The sequence below is a fragment of the Kogia breviceps genome, chromosome 18 (assembly GCF_026419965.1).
Source record: "Kogia breviceps isolate mKogBre1 chromosome 18, mKogBre1 haplotype 1, whole genome shotgun sequence".
Lineage (NCBI taxonomy): Eukaryota > Metazoa > Chordata > Mammalia > Artiodactyla > Physeteridae > Kogia > Kogia breviceps.
This window is the reverse complement of record NC_081327.1, coordinates 51,571,290-51,585,507: the sequence shown is the minus strand read 5'-3', so window position 1 is coordinate 51,585,507 and position 14,218 is coordinate 51,571,290. Positions and strand designations below refer to the sequence as shown.

Genomic DNA, 14,218 nt, shown 5'->3' with positions numbered 1-14,218 from the left:
ACGGGGTGCGGAGACGCGGGGCCGGCTCAGTGTTGGCGCTGGATGCTGAGCCTTGCCTCGCCTGCAGCTCTTCTCAGCAATCTCAGCGGATGATGAAAAGGTGCCCCTCTGCTCTTGGCGTGCGTTTGCAGTGACTTGGTTTACCCAGAGCCCAGCCAGCATGTGGGGCTCACGCACGAGGTCACCGATGGGCCACCGGCCGGGCCTGTGCTGGTGCCCCAGGGAGGGGCCCAGGAGTAAGTAAGGCATGCCCCCCCTCCAGACACGGCCATTAGAGGTGCTGGGAACACAGCTCAAACATTGCAGCCTGCAGAGCAGGGGCAGAAAGTGAAGATCTGGGGCCTGCGACGGGGAAAAGGGCCTAGGATGGGGGTCGGGGAACAGCACCGGGGATGGGACTTGAAGGCTGGGCAGGCTGGAGATGGTGGGGGGAAGGCCAGGAGGAGAGAGCACGACCAGGCTCAGGGGCAGGCGTGCGGGTCGGTCCCGAGTCCGGGGCGGTACACCCAGAAGGGCAGGGTCGTTAACGAGGCTGCTGGGGGCCTGGCTGTCGTGTCTTTGATGGAACGCCACGGGAGGTGTTGAGCATGGCAGCAAGGGAGAATGGAAGATGCTCCTCTGGAGGATTTGAAGTTCCGGATTCATTTCCTGGTTTCCTGTGTGACCTTGGGCGTGTCACCTGACCTCTCTGAGTCTCAGTTTCCTCACCTGAACATGGGACTAGGAATACTTCCTGGGCTGCTGTGAGGAGCAAGTGAGCACAGTACACGAGCAGGAGCCACTACCAGGACTCTTGTCTTTGACAAACGTTTATTGGGCACCTACTGCATGCCAGGCTCTGAAGCTGACCTGGGCTCCAGTGGTGAAGGGCAAAGCCTTCTGGCTTCCTGGGGGGAGAAGGACAAGTTGTCAAGGCTCCCAAATTCTGGTGGGTGGGGCCTCGGGGCAGGGAAGGGCATCGTCCCAGCCTGGCAGCATCGGGGTGAGCTTCCGGAAGGAAGAGGGGACACTCCCTCGGTGAGAAGGAGAGGCAGGAAGAGCGTAAACCAAGGCCCGGAGGGACGGCCTGACCCACTAGGCCCCTGTGCTCCTGGGGCAGGCCTGCCCCTACCACTACTGGACACGTGTCCCCAGAACGTGTGTGTGCGGGAGCCACTGGCACTTGGCGGCGGCAGTGGGCAGGAAGGCTAGACGTCCTGCAGTGCGCCTTCCGGTCCCCACGACCGGGATGGGCCCACGTCCCGCGTGACAGTCTGACGTCTCACCGGGCATTCATGTAGGCAAAAACCCTGCTTGAAGTGATCTGTGTCTACAATCCAACTTCATCTTACACATAAACGCAAATTTTCTTTTCCTGTCCCGTTTTAACAGTCACTGAATTTTCCAGGAATGCAACCACACATGTCCGTTGAGGGAAGGTTGTTCTTTGTTTCATTTGGACATTAACCAGGAGCTGGTCACCATTCTGGAAAATCACGTCACCAACGGCCTCACCCACAGGGCACACCTGTGACTGTCTGCACTTGTGGCCGCTGCCTTCCTGGAGATCCTGGTACAGGACAAGCTTCTGATTCCCCACCTCATTTTATGACAAATTACCTTCCTTTTAATCCTCCACTTTTACATTATAATGAGGGAATTATATCACTGTTTTGGAAATCACACATACAGGTGAAGTACATAGCTATGAACTCAACTTCAGGAAAGAGAGTCACGTTACAAAATACTAGTTTTACAAAAGAAGCATCCGGGGACTTCCCTGGCCGTCCGGTGGTTAAGACTCCGTGCTTCCAATGCAGGGGGCACGGGTTCAATCCCTGGTCGGGCAACTAAGATCCCACATGCCGCGCGGTACAACCAAAAGTTTAAAAAATAAATAAATAAAAGAAGCGTCGGGTCAGAATGTTTGCGAGCCCCTGAGTCAGGAGACAGACAGGGAACTGGTTTTACGGTGGTGTCAGCCAGGGCCGAGGGGAGGGACCAGCTAGCCTAGGGCACCCACCAAGGAGCATGCAGACCTCAGGAATGAGTCAGTGATGTGGGCGTGAGTCAGGATGGGGGATCAGAACCTCACACCACCCCCTCCAAACAGTGCCCTCGGGCGGAGATTTCAAAAGCACCTTTGCCTGGTACTGACTCATCTGTGCTCTCACAGGTGCGTCCTGGGAGAGGACTGTGATCCCGAGAGCAGCCAATTGCACACGGTCGCCCCGACTTGGGTAGGCAGGGCGGAGGCTCCTTATGGCAAATAAGACTTTGAAGCTGAATCCACCTGGGACACCGTCGGCCTTTGAGGAGGGTGAATGACCCACCAACGAGGGCAGGGAATGTCAAATGAGAGACACTTCCAGACCAAATGGCACGTCACTTCAGAGGACATGATCTAAAGCCCCTGGGTTCACCAAAAGAGAGAGGGATGGACTTTCTATTTGTAAAAAAAAATGTGGTTTCCTTTTGGATAAATGTGCAAATATTTAAAAACTATCAAGACGAGTGTCAAATTTCCAACCTGCCTGGGACCCCCGCGGTTGGACCCTGGCTGTCCCTTACAGGGATGAGGCTAGAGTGCCAGGCACCGGCCAGAGGACCACAGGCCTCGTAAATCACGTCAGGGAGTTCAAACTTAATCCCAAATTGAATGGAGAGCCTCCGGTGGATGCTGACCAGGGAGCAACGTGATCAGGTCTGCATTTTAGAAAAGTCAGCTTGGCTACAGGGTGGCCAATGGGTAGGAGGGTTCAAGACTAGGCAGGGAGTCTCGCAGCGTGGTGGGGGAGGGAGGCAGACTGTCTTAGTGGGCAGGAGATGACAGCTGGGGCCGTGGAGTGGGGAGATGAGGGTGGCCCAAGAGATCCTGGGGGTGTGGGCACAGAGGTGGTCTGGATTGTCCAGCGGGGAGATGGCGGCGGCCTGGCTTAGCAAATGGGCATGTGCAACCCTTCTGTAGCCCTTGCCCCGGGCAGGAACTGCTCACGCAATCCTCCCAGAAAAACTCTATGGCAGGTCCGTTATGATCACTTCCGTCATTTTTACAGACAAGGAAACAAAAACAGAGAGCTTAAGCCCTTGCCGTGGTCATCTCAGTGGGATCCCATTCTCAGAGATTCCAGGGCTCTTTCGGAGGCAGACTGCCAGGTCTCGTGACTGATTTGTGCTAAGGAAGAATGCGTGTCTGCGTGGACTGGCCAGGGTCTGCTCAACTTCATTCAGGAACAAAGAGCTCAGGTTCTTCTGTCCAGACCACGGCCCCTAACTCAAAGCTGCTCAGGCTGCGAAGGTGACCCTGCAGAGTTGCCTCGCTGAGAAATGGGTGGTAGAGTGTTCCTGGTGGGCAGCCGAGCTGGGTGGGTGCAGCCAAGAGCCCCTTGTCTGAGTGGACACAGCTGCCCCATGCGGGGAATGGACCAGACCCTCCTCCCGCCTCCCAAGGTCACAGGCACCTCTGATTAGGGCCAGCAAGGGTGCAGGACGCCCCTCCCTTCCTGCTTCTCCACCATCACCGGCGAGAGTCACTTAAGCCCTGTCCAGAGTCCAGCGGTCCTTCTGCAGAAGACCTGGCCAGGCACCGTCTGGAGGCCAAAGCGCAGAACCTTACCCGTCCCCCCACCCCCCACGCCTCCCTGGGCGACCGCGAGAGCAGGAGACGCCGGCCCTGTGGGTTTGGGGCGCCCTCTGCTGGACATCTTCCACTGTCCGCCGTGTGATGCCGACACCTGCCTCCGGACTGGATATTTGGGTGTCTGCGGCAGGGGTAACACGAGGCATGTGGGGAGAGGATCTTTTTTCTCAAGCTGGGAAGGGGAGGAAGTCACAGGGTAAGATGGCCGGTCCCCAGCCGATGAGAAAGAATATGCAGGGCAGATGAGCCTACGTTTTTCATTTCAATTTTTGTGTCCCCGTCAGTAGCGATGTGCCCTGCTGGGACCCCAATCCATCCCTCCCACAGGCCGTCTTTGACCGCTTACCTTATTTACGAGTCACAGGAGTCCTCAATAATCACAGTACTAAAATCATTTTGATGAACATCACTGCTACTACTACTTATTTTATTGGATATTATTTATTAGCTATTGGATTCACAATAGCTCATGATAATAGTATGAAAACTACTTTAGTGGATATAATTATTCCTACTTATTTATTAGATATTATTTGAATGGATATGCCAAATATTCTTACTTATCTGTGGGTATTTTATTCAATATTACTTGTTGGATTTGGAAATTTATTAGATACAGGATATTACTTACTGTATATCAGATATTACTTATTGGATATTGGATTCACAGTAGCTCATGATAATTATAGTATTAAATTCATTTGTAATGGCTAGAACCACTCCTTTTTATTTACTGGATATTTGATTGGATATTATTTGAATGGACAAAACTGACAGAACTCAGTTATGTGACCAAGCCTCATTACCTCGTTTAACCCTCACTTCTATTATCAAGCCCATTTTTCAGATGAGAAAACTGAGGTCCCCAAAGATTAAGCCCCATGCCCAAATCACAGCCCAACGCTCTCTCACCTTCGCCTTGCGGGCCCCTCCCGCTGAGCCAGGCAGCTTGCACACACACCCCCGCCCCCGCGTCACCCCACGCAGCCCCAAGGCGGTAGGAAAGTTCTAACTGGGCTCCGACTAGCGCAGGGAACCACTTACCTTCTGAAGCCACCCGCTGGTGCAGCTCTGTCCGGTAGCTCCTTACTTGAGAAGCGGCGGCGGCGAGGGTCCAGTCTGACACAGGCGCACCGGAGTTCCCGCAGCGCCTTCTGCGCTGGGGGTGGGACCTGGGGGTTCCCATCACCCCTCCCTGCGTGCAAGTGAAGAAGGCTTTGGCTGAAACCATCTGCGTGATCAGGAATGTTGATTAAAGAAAGGTCATTTCTTGGCTGGGGAAGAACAGCCTCTTCCAACAACATTCTTTCAAAACAAATCCATCTCAGCTCTGTGGGGTGTGCGTCCCAGGGTGCCGGTGCTTCCTGAAGATCCCAGCAGGTCCTAAGGGGCCCCTTCAGGTTTTCTTTCTGGAGACACACCTGAGCTAGCCATTGGGCAGTGGCGGAGGAAGGACGGATGCAGGATTAGCCCTCACTGAACACCCTCAACCAGGTTTTCCAGGCCCTGTGCAGGGTGTTTTCATTGGCTATCTCACCAGCTCGTGACCCGTGGGGAGACTGAGGCACAGAAATGTTAAAATGACTTCCTTGCCCAGGGTCACGCAGCTGGGGCACGACAGGCCTAGGATTTGAACTCAGACCTTTCCCACTCCAAAAAACCCACGATTTCCCCATTGAAGTGACATTTGTATCTGGCCCGTGGCCCGCTTTGACTTCCAGATATTCTTCTCCTCCACGTTTGCACAAGGCCAGTCCTCTCCTGCCTGGCAGCAATATACAGTGTTTAAGTGCACGGGCTCAGGGATCAGCCCACCTGGGATTTAATCCTGAGCCCACTACTCACCTGCACCAGGCAAATGCCTTCATCACTCCTGGGCCTCGGTTTTCTCATCTGCAGAAGAGGGGTGATAGCACTACCTACCTCCGAAGGATCCTCTGAAGAGTAAATGAGTTAATATTTACATGTGTAAAATTCTTAAGAGTCAGGTACAAGATAAATGCTCCACAAATATGGGCTTTTAATCACTGATGTAGTTGCTCTCAGCCCTGGTTGCGAATCAACCCAGGAGCTTTAGAAAATTGCCAACATGTGGGTCCCACCCCAGAGATTCTGATTTAATTGGTCTCAGGTGGAGGGAGGCCCAGGGTAGGTGTTTGTCAGAACTCCCCAGGTGACACCAGTGCTCAAAGGTGATGTGCAAAAAAAAAAGGTGAGATGCACCAGGCCAGAGTCTCCACAGCAGGGCTGGTGTCCTGGGCACCCGGGATAGTGGGCGGCACCCAGCAGGTGTCAGGAAATGCTGGAGGGCTACTCAGATGCCCTGTGGGTCTATGTCACTCTTATTCAACATCAAGATCACGAGTTTGGATCTCATCTCCCATCACTTAGGAGGCAGGTCGCCCACTCAGACGCAGGTCATCAACCCTGAAATAAAGACAAGCTCTGTCCCATCCTGCAAGTCCCTAATCCAAACATGAAATCATCCCAAGTAGGCCTCTGCCAAGGGCTGTGCAAGTTCCGCCTGGACTACGCCAAGTCCCCGGGATTCCCGAGAAGGGATTCACCCCGTTTCCTTCTAAGTCACCTGCTCCTGGCCCCTGGCTTCCCCAGGACATGCCAGGAGGAGAAATTCAGGTCCAGTGAAGATGTTGGGGCAGGCGGAGGCCTCTGAGCTCCGGCCCACCCCTTCCAAGTCACCCAAATCCCTCTCCAGCCGAGGAGGTTGATACACGTTGGCTCCTTATACCATTTGACAAATGACTTCTACTCTCTGGGTCTTTGTTTCTTTGTCTGAAAATACTCTGTAGGTTTCAGTGAGGATTCAAATGATTGAAGACACACAGCACGGTTGCATTAAGTGGTGGTTATTTATTTATTTTATTTTTATAAATTTATTTATTTTTGGCTGCGTTGGGTCTTCGTTGCTGCCCGTGGGCTTTCTCTAGTTGCGGCGAGCGGGGGCTACTCTTCGTTGTGCTGCGCGGGCTTCTCACTGTGGTGGCTTCTCTTGCTGTGGAGCACGGGCTCTAGGCCTGTGGGCTTCAGTAGTTACGGCGTGCAGGCTCAGTAGTTGTGGCTCGCAGGCTCTAGGTACGTGGGCTTCAGTAGCTGTGGCATGCGGGCTCAGTAGTTGTGGCTCACGGGCTTAGTTGCTCCGCGGCATGTGGGATCTTCCCGGACCAGGGATCGAACCTGTGTCCCCTGCACTGGCAGGCGGATTCTCAACCACTGCACCACCAGGGAAGCCCCTTAAGTAGTGGTTATAATACAACAGTCACACTTGCTGTGACGGGGGTGGCCCAGGTGCATCACCTGATGAGTAGCAGCTGGCCATGCTGAGTGGGGAGAGGGCTGCAGCGGTTCAAGGCCCAGGCCTGGCCCTTAGAGGAGGAGTCAGAGGCTGGCAGAGAGTAGACAGAGAAAGTGCAGTTGGCACCAGAGTCAGACCCATCCCCTGCTCCATAAAATGTTCCTACCTGGGACCTGACTGCAGACAGAGAACACACTCAGGGGCCACCATGGGTTCTGTCTGCAGCTCTGGAGCCAAACATCCTCATCTCTGCTCTTCTGGCCCCAGCTACAGATCCCAAGCATGGGGACCAAGCCAGAAAATGCCACCCAGCCAAGACGGCGTTTCCCCTCAGAGACATCAAGGGACCCACATTTCCAGAGTTCCTCCAGGCACGGAGCAACATGCCTACACAGGCATGACATGCATCTTGGGTAAGCCTCCCGGCAGCCTTTCAAGGACATGCCAGCCTCTGCTCCCATTTAAAGACAACTGTGGCTTGGAGGGGTTAGATGCTCCAGAATCCACACCCAAATTTGCTCAAGTGTGAAGCCATACCTTTTCTACTCTGTTTGCATGCTAGAATCAGATGTAGCTGAAATATCAGCCAGGGGTCTAAGGGACCTCCCTACATTATCTGGTTAAAATTATATGACGGAAGATGCACAAGTCTAAGTCACATTCCCTTATGGGGGGACAGGTCACTCTCATCTCCAGCTTGATGTCTTGTGACAAGGGGTTGGCATCACAAGGCTTTGTTGACTTAAACATTCATTTGTTCATTCTTTGAGCAAATATTTATTGAGCACCTCCCGGCCATGATATGAAGCACTACAGACCCAACAGGGAACAAGACAGACAAGGTCCCTGGGCTGACAGAGCCGGCATTCCAGGGTATGTGGGGAGCCAGGTGAGCAAGGAAGAGACAAAAAAGTAAACAAACAACAATGATGAAAGACTGTAATAGGGCTATGTATCGGTTATGTGTTGCTGCCTAACAAACACTCGTTGACATATGGCTTAGACAACCGTCATTTATTTCCTCCCAATTCTGCAATTTGGGCCAGACTCAGCTGGGCGGTTCTTTTGCTGGTCTTGCCTGAGGTCATTGTTAGCCTCAGCTGTTATCGGGTGGCTTGACCGGCTGTGGGGGTGGCTGGAGGGTTTCAGCTGGCCTCACCAGTGTCTTTTCTCTTTCCACGTAGTCTCTCGTTATCCAACAGTCTACCTGATGGCTTCCTTACATGGTGGCCAGAGGGCTTCAAGAGGGCAGAGGCAGAGCTGCAAGGCCATTTGGGGCCCAGGCTTTGGAACCAGTGCTATGTCACTTCTGCCACTTTCTATTGGCAAAGCGAGTCTGCAAACCAGCCCAGATTCAGGAGATGGGAAAATTAACTCCCCCTTTTTTTGGGGAAGCAGCTGAGGAATGATATGGCCATGTTTTTCAATTTACTCCAGGCTAGGAGAGGCATACCAGGTGCTGAGGTAGGGCAGAAGTCAGAAATCAGGCCCATAGACATCTTTGCTTGGTCTCAACAGTGTTACACTTAAAAAAAAAAATCAAATTAACTTTAAATGCAGAAACCAGAGCATTTCGTGCAAAACTGCAGATTGTCCAGCTTCTTGGGGAAAAAACAGAAGTTCTGGCAACACCTGGCCAGCATTCCCACGTGGCAGCAGACTATCTGCTGAGCGGTGGCTGCCACCACCAGACGGGTATCAAAGTTCTCACCTCTCCCTGCCCTGAGGATGAGCGTCTGTGGCCAGTTAGGACTCTTCAGCTATTGTGGTTCTGACGGTAGAGCTAAGGAGGAAAGTGAAACATTGCTCCTACCTGTGGAAAAACCACTGAGAAGAGCCCACGTTTGGTTATTTGTATTGTGTATGTCATTCGTATTTGCAGGGAATCAGCAGTTGGTTCTTTACACCTCTGCTTCACTTTTAGACCCTTTTGGCATCTTCCACCCTTCTGACACAGAGTTGGAGGAGAGAAGCAGGGAAGTTCTCCATTAAGACAAGCCACTGATGCCGAACCTGAAGGATGAGAAGCCAGGATGAGTGAAGGGAGGGGGCAAAGCATGTGCCAATGCCCTGTGGTCACAGAGGGCCCCTGGGGCTGAAGGGTGAGGTGTCAGGTGGCACAGAATGAAGCTGGAGCCGTGGGCAGGGGCCCCCTCGCAGTGGTTCAGAGGCCACGGCATGGTCGGGTTTCATTCTCAAGGCAGTGGGACAGCAGCAAAGGGCTTTGAAGCTGGGGAGTAACATGGTGGGACTTCCAGAGACTGAGAGAGCAGATGGGAGGGGGCTAGGATGTGGGGGGTGGGTTTTTATAGAAGTTGAGCGGGATTGGCAGAGAATACTGGTGAAGGCAACAGGGTCTGTCTGTCAAGACGCCTGTCTGTCTGAAGGAAGCCTGGGTAAAGAGAGGCCTCCAGTGACTCAGGTGGCCCAGGGCCTTCTGCTGTAGCCTCTGTAGGGTAGGAAGTTTGAATGGCTCAGCCCTCGAGGAGTAGGACTGGCAAACTCTAGCCAACGAAAGCCTTGGCCGACTCTGGAAGCAGATGCATCATGTCCAGGATGGAAGGAAGTCGGGGAGATGGGTGGGTCTCAGCTCCGGCTGAGCATTCGGGTCACCTGGGTCCCATTCCTGGGCCCCTGCAGACTAATCAAGGTTGAACTCCTGGCGGGTGGGGTTGTATGAGTTTCCTGTGGCTGCTGTAACAAACCACCACGAACTGAACGGCTGCAAACAACACACATGTGTTATCTCACAGTTCTGGAGGTCAGAAGTCCAACACTGGTCTCACTGAGCTCCAATCAAGGTATCACAGGACTGTCTTCCTTCTGGAGGCTCCAGGGCAGAATCAGTTTCCTTCCTCTTTCCAACTTCTAGAGGCCGCCCACATTCCTTGGCCTGGGGCCCTGCGTCACTCTAACCTCTGCCTCTGTTGTCACCTCTTCTCTCTGGCCCTCCTGCCTGCCCAGTATAAGAAGCCCTGTCACGACACGGGGCCCACCTGGATAGCCCGGGGTCACCTCCCAGCTCAGACCCTGAACTCAGTCACACCTGCAGAGTCCCTTTTGCCACATCAGGCCACAGATTCCCTGGTTCAGGGATGAGGCCATCGGTGCATCTGGGGGCCGGGGGAGCACCGTTCTGTTAACCACCGGGGTTAAGGTACCTCAGGGTTTTCTCGGCAGAGAACGCCGCAAGGGGGGGCCCTGAGCACAGCTGGCTCCTCTGGCTGCGTCTCCGGGCTGGGTGCTGTGGGGGCCACCAGAGTGGGGACGGTGTCAGGCCAGTCCCCCCGTGTTCCGTCTGCTGACAAAAAGAGACAGCGTAAAGGTGAAGGGACAGTTGTAGGAAGAAGCTGGGCGTGGGTATCAGACGGACCTGGGTCCAAATGCCAGCTCTGCCTCAGACCGGCCGCACGACTTGGAGCAAGTGACCCAAACGGCTTGTGACGCTCCTGTCTGTTAGGGGCGGGTCACGATGATCTCTTAGGAATGCCGCGAGGGTAACAGGCAGCAAAGGACCCGCCACTGTATGGTACGTGTCCGATGGATGCTGTCCCCGCAGAGTCCCTGGGCAGCTTAAAGGGTGGGGGGAAGGTGGCGAAGGGGCACCGACACCCCAGGCAGGTGATACCCCCTCTTCCTCCCAGCTGCAGTAGGGAAATACAGCAGTGGCGGTGATGGAGAATCTGGCTGGGCTGGAACTGTTAGTCAGTTTCCCCTTCCCTGGCCATAGCTGATAAGTATATCCTGCTGGATAAAAATACATCCACCCTTACGGTAAGATTCCCAGGCTGGGAATTCTCCGAGCACCCCGCCTCCAGCCTGGGGGAGCGCAGGTTGCCTTTCCCTGCAAACATTTTACGAGTGGCTCTGGTTCCTGGGCAAGGGGTCTGGCAGCCCTGCCACACTCTGGGACGGCGAGGAGGCTGCGGCCACCGCTGGGGAAGCGGCAGGCCAGGCTGGGCCGTGGCGCAGGGCACCCTGTTAGCAAGGGGCAGTGCCGACGGAGCCGAGAAGCAAGAGCCCCGTGACCAGCACGGGGCTCGGTGCCACGCGGGAGCCCCTTCAGCTCGCACTATGTCCCCGGATGGCCCCGCTGTCCCTGAGGCACAGGGGGTAAGGAACTACCCCAAGGAAGCATTGGTGGTGGAGACCGCGTTTGAACTCAGCCGTCTGCTGTTTAACAGGTAGACTGGCTCCTGCTGAGTCGAATTCAGAAAAGCTGTTGGGATTTTCAGTTTCCCGGTGGTGAGGAAGAGGTCTGCTCATCACCCCAGATGCCAGCTGACACACACACAGGTGGCAGACCCCGCACACCGGACACGTGGCACTCCCGCCAGGGGCCGTCTACAGTACACAGCACTGGGGGTAGGAAAGTGGATTCCCGTTTCCCCCACCTTCCCGACGACCCAGCAGCTCGTGTTGATCCTTTCTCTGATGTGTTCCCTACATTTGATCCCTCATCCTTCTTTTTGAGGCTAACTTCACAAAACACAAACCATTGGAAAGTGTGCGATTCGGCGGCAGTTGCTCTCCCTGTTCCTCTCTCCCTCCAGGCCCTGGCAACCATGAATCTACTTTTGGTCTCTAGGGATTTGTCTTTTCTGGACATTTTGTATAAATGGAATCATAGAATACACGGTCTTTTGTGACTGGCTTCTTTTTTTTTTTTTTTTTTTTTTTTGCGGTACGTGGGCCTCTCACTGTTGCGGCCTCTCCCGTTGCGGAGCACAGGCTCCGGGCGCACAGGCTCAGCGGCCACGGCTCACGGGCCCAGCCGCTCCACGGCATGTGGGATCTTCCCGGACCAGGGCACGAACCCGTGTCCCCTGCATTGGCAGGCGGACTCTAAACCACTGCGCCACCAGGGGAGCCCAGTGACTGGCTTCTTTCACCTGGCGTGTTTTCAAGGTTCATTCATGTTGGAGCATGTATCAGTGCTTCGTTCCTTTTCACGGCTGTATAGTATTCCACTGTATGAACAGGCCACGTGGTGTGTATCCATTCATCTCTTGGTGGACATGTGGGTTGTCTCCACCTATTGGCTAATGTGAGCAGTGCTGCTGTGAAAATTGGTTTGAGCCCGTCTTCATCTTTCCTGGGTATATACGCCTGAGAGTGGAAGTGCTGGGGCACATGGTAACTCTCTTCAACTTGCGGAGGAAACGCCAAATGGCCCCATGTAGCGGTTGCACCATTTTCCATTCCCACCAGCAGTACACGAGGGTTCCAATTTCTCTACACCCTCAGCAACACTCGCTATTTTCTGTAGCTGTTGTTTCATGATAGCCATCCTAGTGTGTGCGAACTGCTTATGCTTCACTGTGAAAGTGGAGCTGAGATACCACGCAGCCCCACCTCCACAGACCCAGCTAAGAAAGTGCATTCCCAAGGTCATCCTAGAACTCAAACACTCTGCAGCCCTGGGGGCGACTTTATTAGCAGGGAATGTGTTGCACGCAGAGAGAGATCCTTGAGTGAAAATGGACTGGGGCCAGGGGAGGCCACTGACACAGCTCTTGGAAAAAATTCGTGGGGACAACTAGGATCATGCCCTACTCACACCAAAATTTCAGAAGCTGCTCCAAAACCTAACAGTCAGTGAACATGAATGAACTCAAGTTCTCCAGAAAGCTACAGGTTTCTTTTACAACAAAACAACACCACCACACACACACACACACACACACACACACACACACACACACACACACCCTCACTCAGAGTTGGTTTTGGTTTATTTATTTATTTATTTATTTATTTATTTAATTTTGGCTGTGCTGGGCCTTCGTTGCTGTGCAGGCTTTCTCTAGTTGCAGTGAGGGGAGGCTACTCTTCGTTGCAGTGCACAGGCTTCTCATTGCGGTGGCTTCTCTTGGTGTGGAGCAGCAGCTCTAGGCTTGCTGGCTCAGTAGTTGTGGCACTCAGGCTCAGTAGTTGTGGCGCACGGACTTAGTTGCGCCGCGGCATGTGGGATCTTCCCGGACCAGGGCTTGAACCTGTGTCCCCAGCACTGGCAGGCGGATTCTTAACCACTGCTCCACCAGTGAAGTCCGGTCTTGGTTTTTAAAAAAATACCTCGGCTCTCATCAGCTTCTATTCCGGCTGAAAAAATGGTGGCGGCACCAGCAACGAACCTCCTATTTCAGGTCCCATCGAGGAAGTCTTCCCTGACTGACCCCTTCGGCTGCAAAACTGTTTGATTTTCCATCCTTGGCCATGAAGCAAACACATGAGCAGCTTTCAAGAAGGTCTGTCCCCTTTCCAGAGAGACAGGCTGTTGGTCTGCCTGCCCTTGAATCCAGCTCTGCCCTCCCACCACTGAGCCTGAGTTTGGGCCAAGTGATAACTTCTATGGGCCTCAGTTTTCTCTGCTGTAAAATGGGTTGCTGTGAGGACGAAGTGAGTTAACACGTGAGCTGCTTTAAAGCAGTCCCTGGCGCACAGTTGGTCAAAACAAGATACGTGTCACTCTCTGAAGCCAGCAACAGTACCAGGAAGGTGACACCGTCAACCCCCATTGTCCCATCCCCACCTGCATCAAAACTGGCAAAACACCCGCCCGCCCACTTATAACAGGCAATCTGGGGTATATTCTTCCAGAACTGGGGTCCTTTGCAGGGAAAGCTTTGAGCAGGCTGACATCTCAGGTACTAGACATAAAAGGGACCTGGAAATGATCTGGTCCTGGGTTTTATATAACAAGGAATTATGTCCTTGCCCTCCAGACAAGGAAATCCAGTGTCTTAAGTCTCATTTTAGAGACAAGAAACGGAGGCTCTGGGAGAGCAGAGACTGCTAAGGTTTCCCAAGGGTGAGTGGGAACGGCCAGGTCCCCTCGGAACTGCTGGTGGAGGCCTGGGCACCGCAGGGCCGGGCTTCAGGCTCCAACTACACCCTTCCGCAGCCAGCCAACTTGGGCACTGGTTTCTGGCCAAGTCTTTGTTTACAGAAAGGCTTCCACAGCAACCTTCCCACCCCCCAAAGATAAAAAGGCTGGCAGACCGCTGGACCATACAACCTTCTCGCTATTATGGAAGGTGGAAAGAATTTGAAACCAACTTCCAGACCTACCTGACGCTATGCTGTACGACTGAAGAGGAACATTCCATTTCTTCTTCTTTCCCGGTGACTTCAGGAGTGATTCTGGCAGACTTCACATACGTAACTTGGACATTACTGGGAGAGCCTCTCTTTGCCCCGTGTCTTCGGTGTTGATCTGCCTGTGACATTTTTCAGGACCCCTGGTCTTTGTAGCTTTGTAATCTCTGGGCATGAGAGCAAGAAGA

The 14,218-nt window shown here is 53.6% G+C and overlaps 1 protein-coding gene across 9 annotated transcripts in view; it reads right to left on the bottom strand.

Annotated features, from left to right (window-relative positions):
- Positions 1 to 14,218, bottom strand: part of GAN (gigaxonin) — a 102,730-nt gene that overhangs the window by 21,915 nt on the left and 66,597 nt on the right. For 2 of the 9 annotated variants that reach the window (XR_010837848.1, XR_010837849.1), the window contains exons 10-11: positions 14,004 to 14,197; positions 4,664 to 4,814 (exon numbers count right to left, since the gene is read on the bottom strand). Coding sequence is in view for 1 of the 9 variants with exons in the window: in XM_059046049.2 (XP_058902032.2) it covers positions 14,086 to 14,197 (112 nt within the window). In the remaining 8 variants the exon portion in view is untranslated. Of the gene's footprint in view, positions 1 to 3,734; positions 3,792 to 4,663; positions 4,815 to 6,470; positions 8,946 to 10,123; positions 10,234 to 12,702; positions 13,190 to 13,920; positions 14,198 to 14,218 lie in introns of those variants that run through there. The other 7 variants (XR_010837853.1, XR_010837851.1, XR_010837854.1 and 4 more) reach the window with 7 other exon arrangements.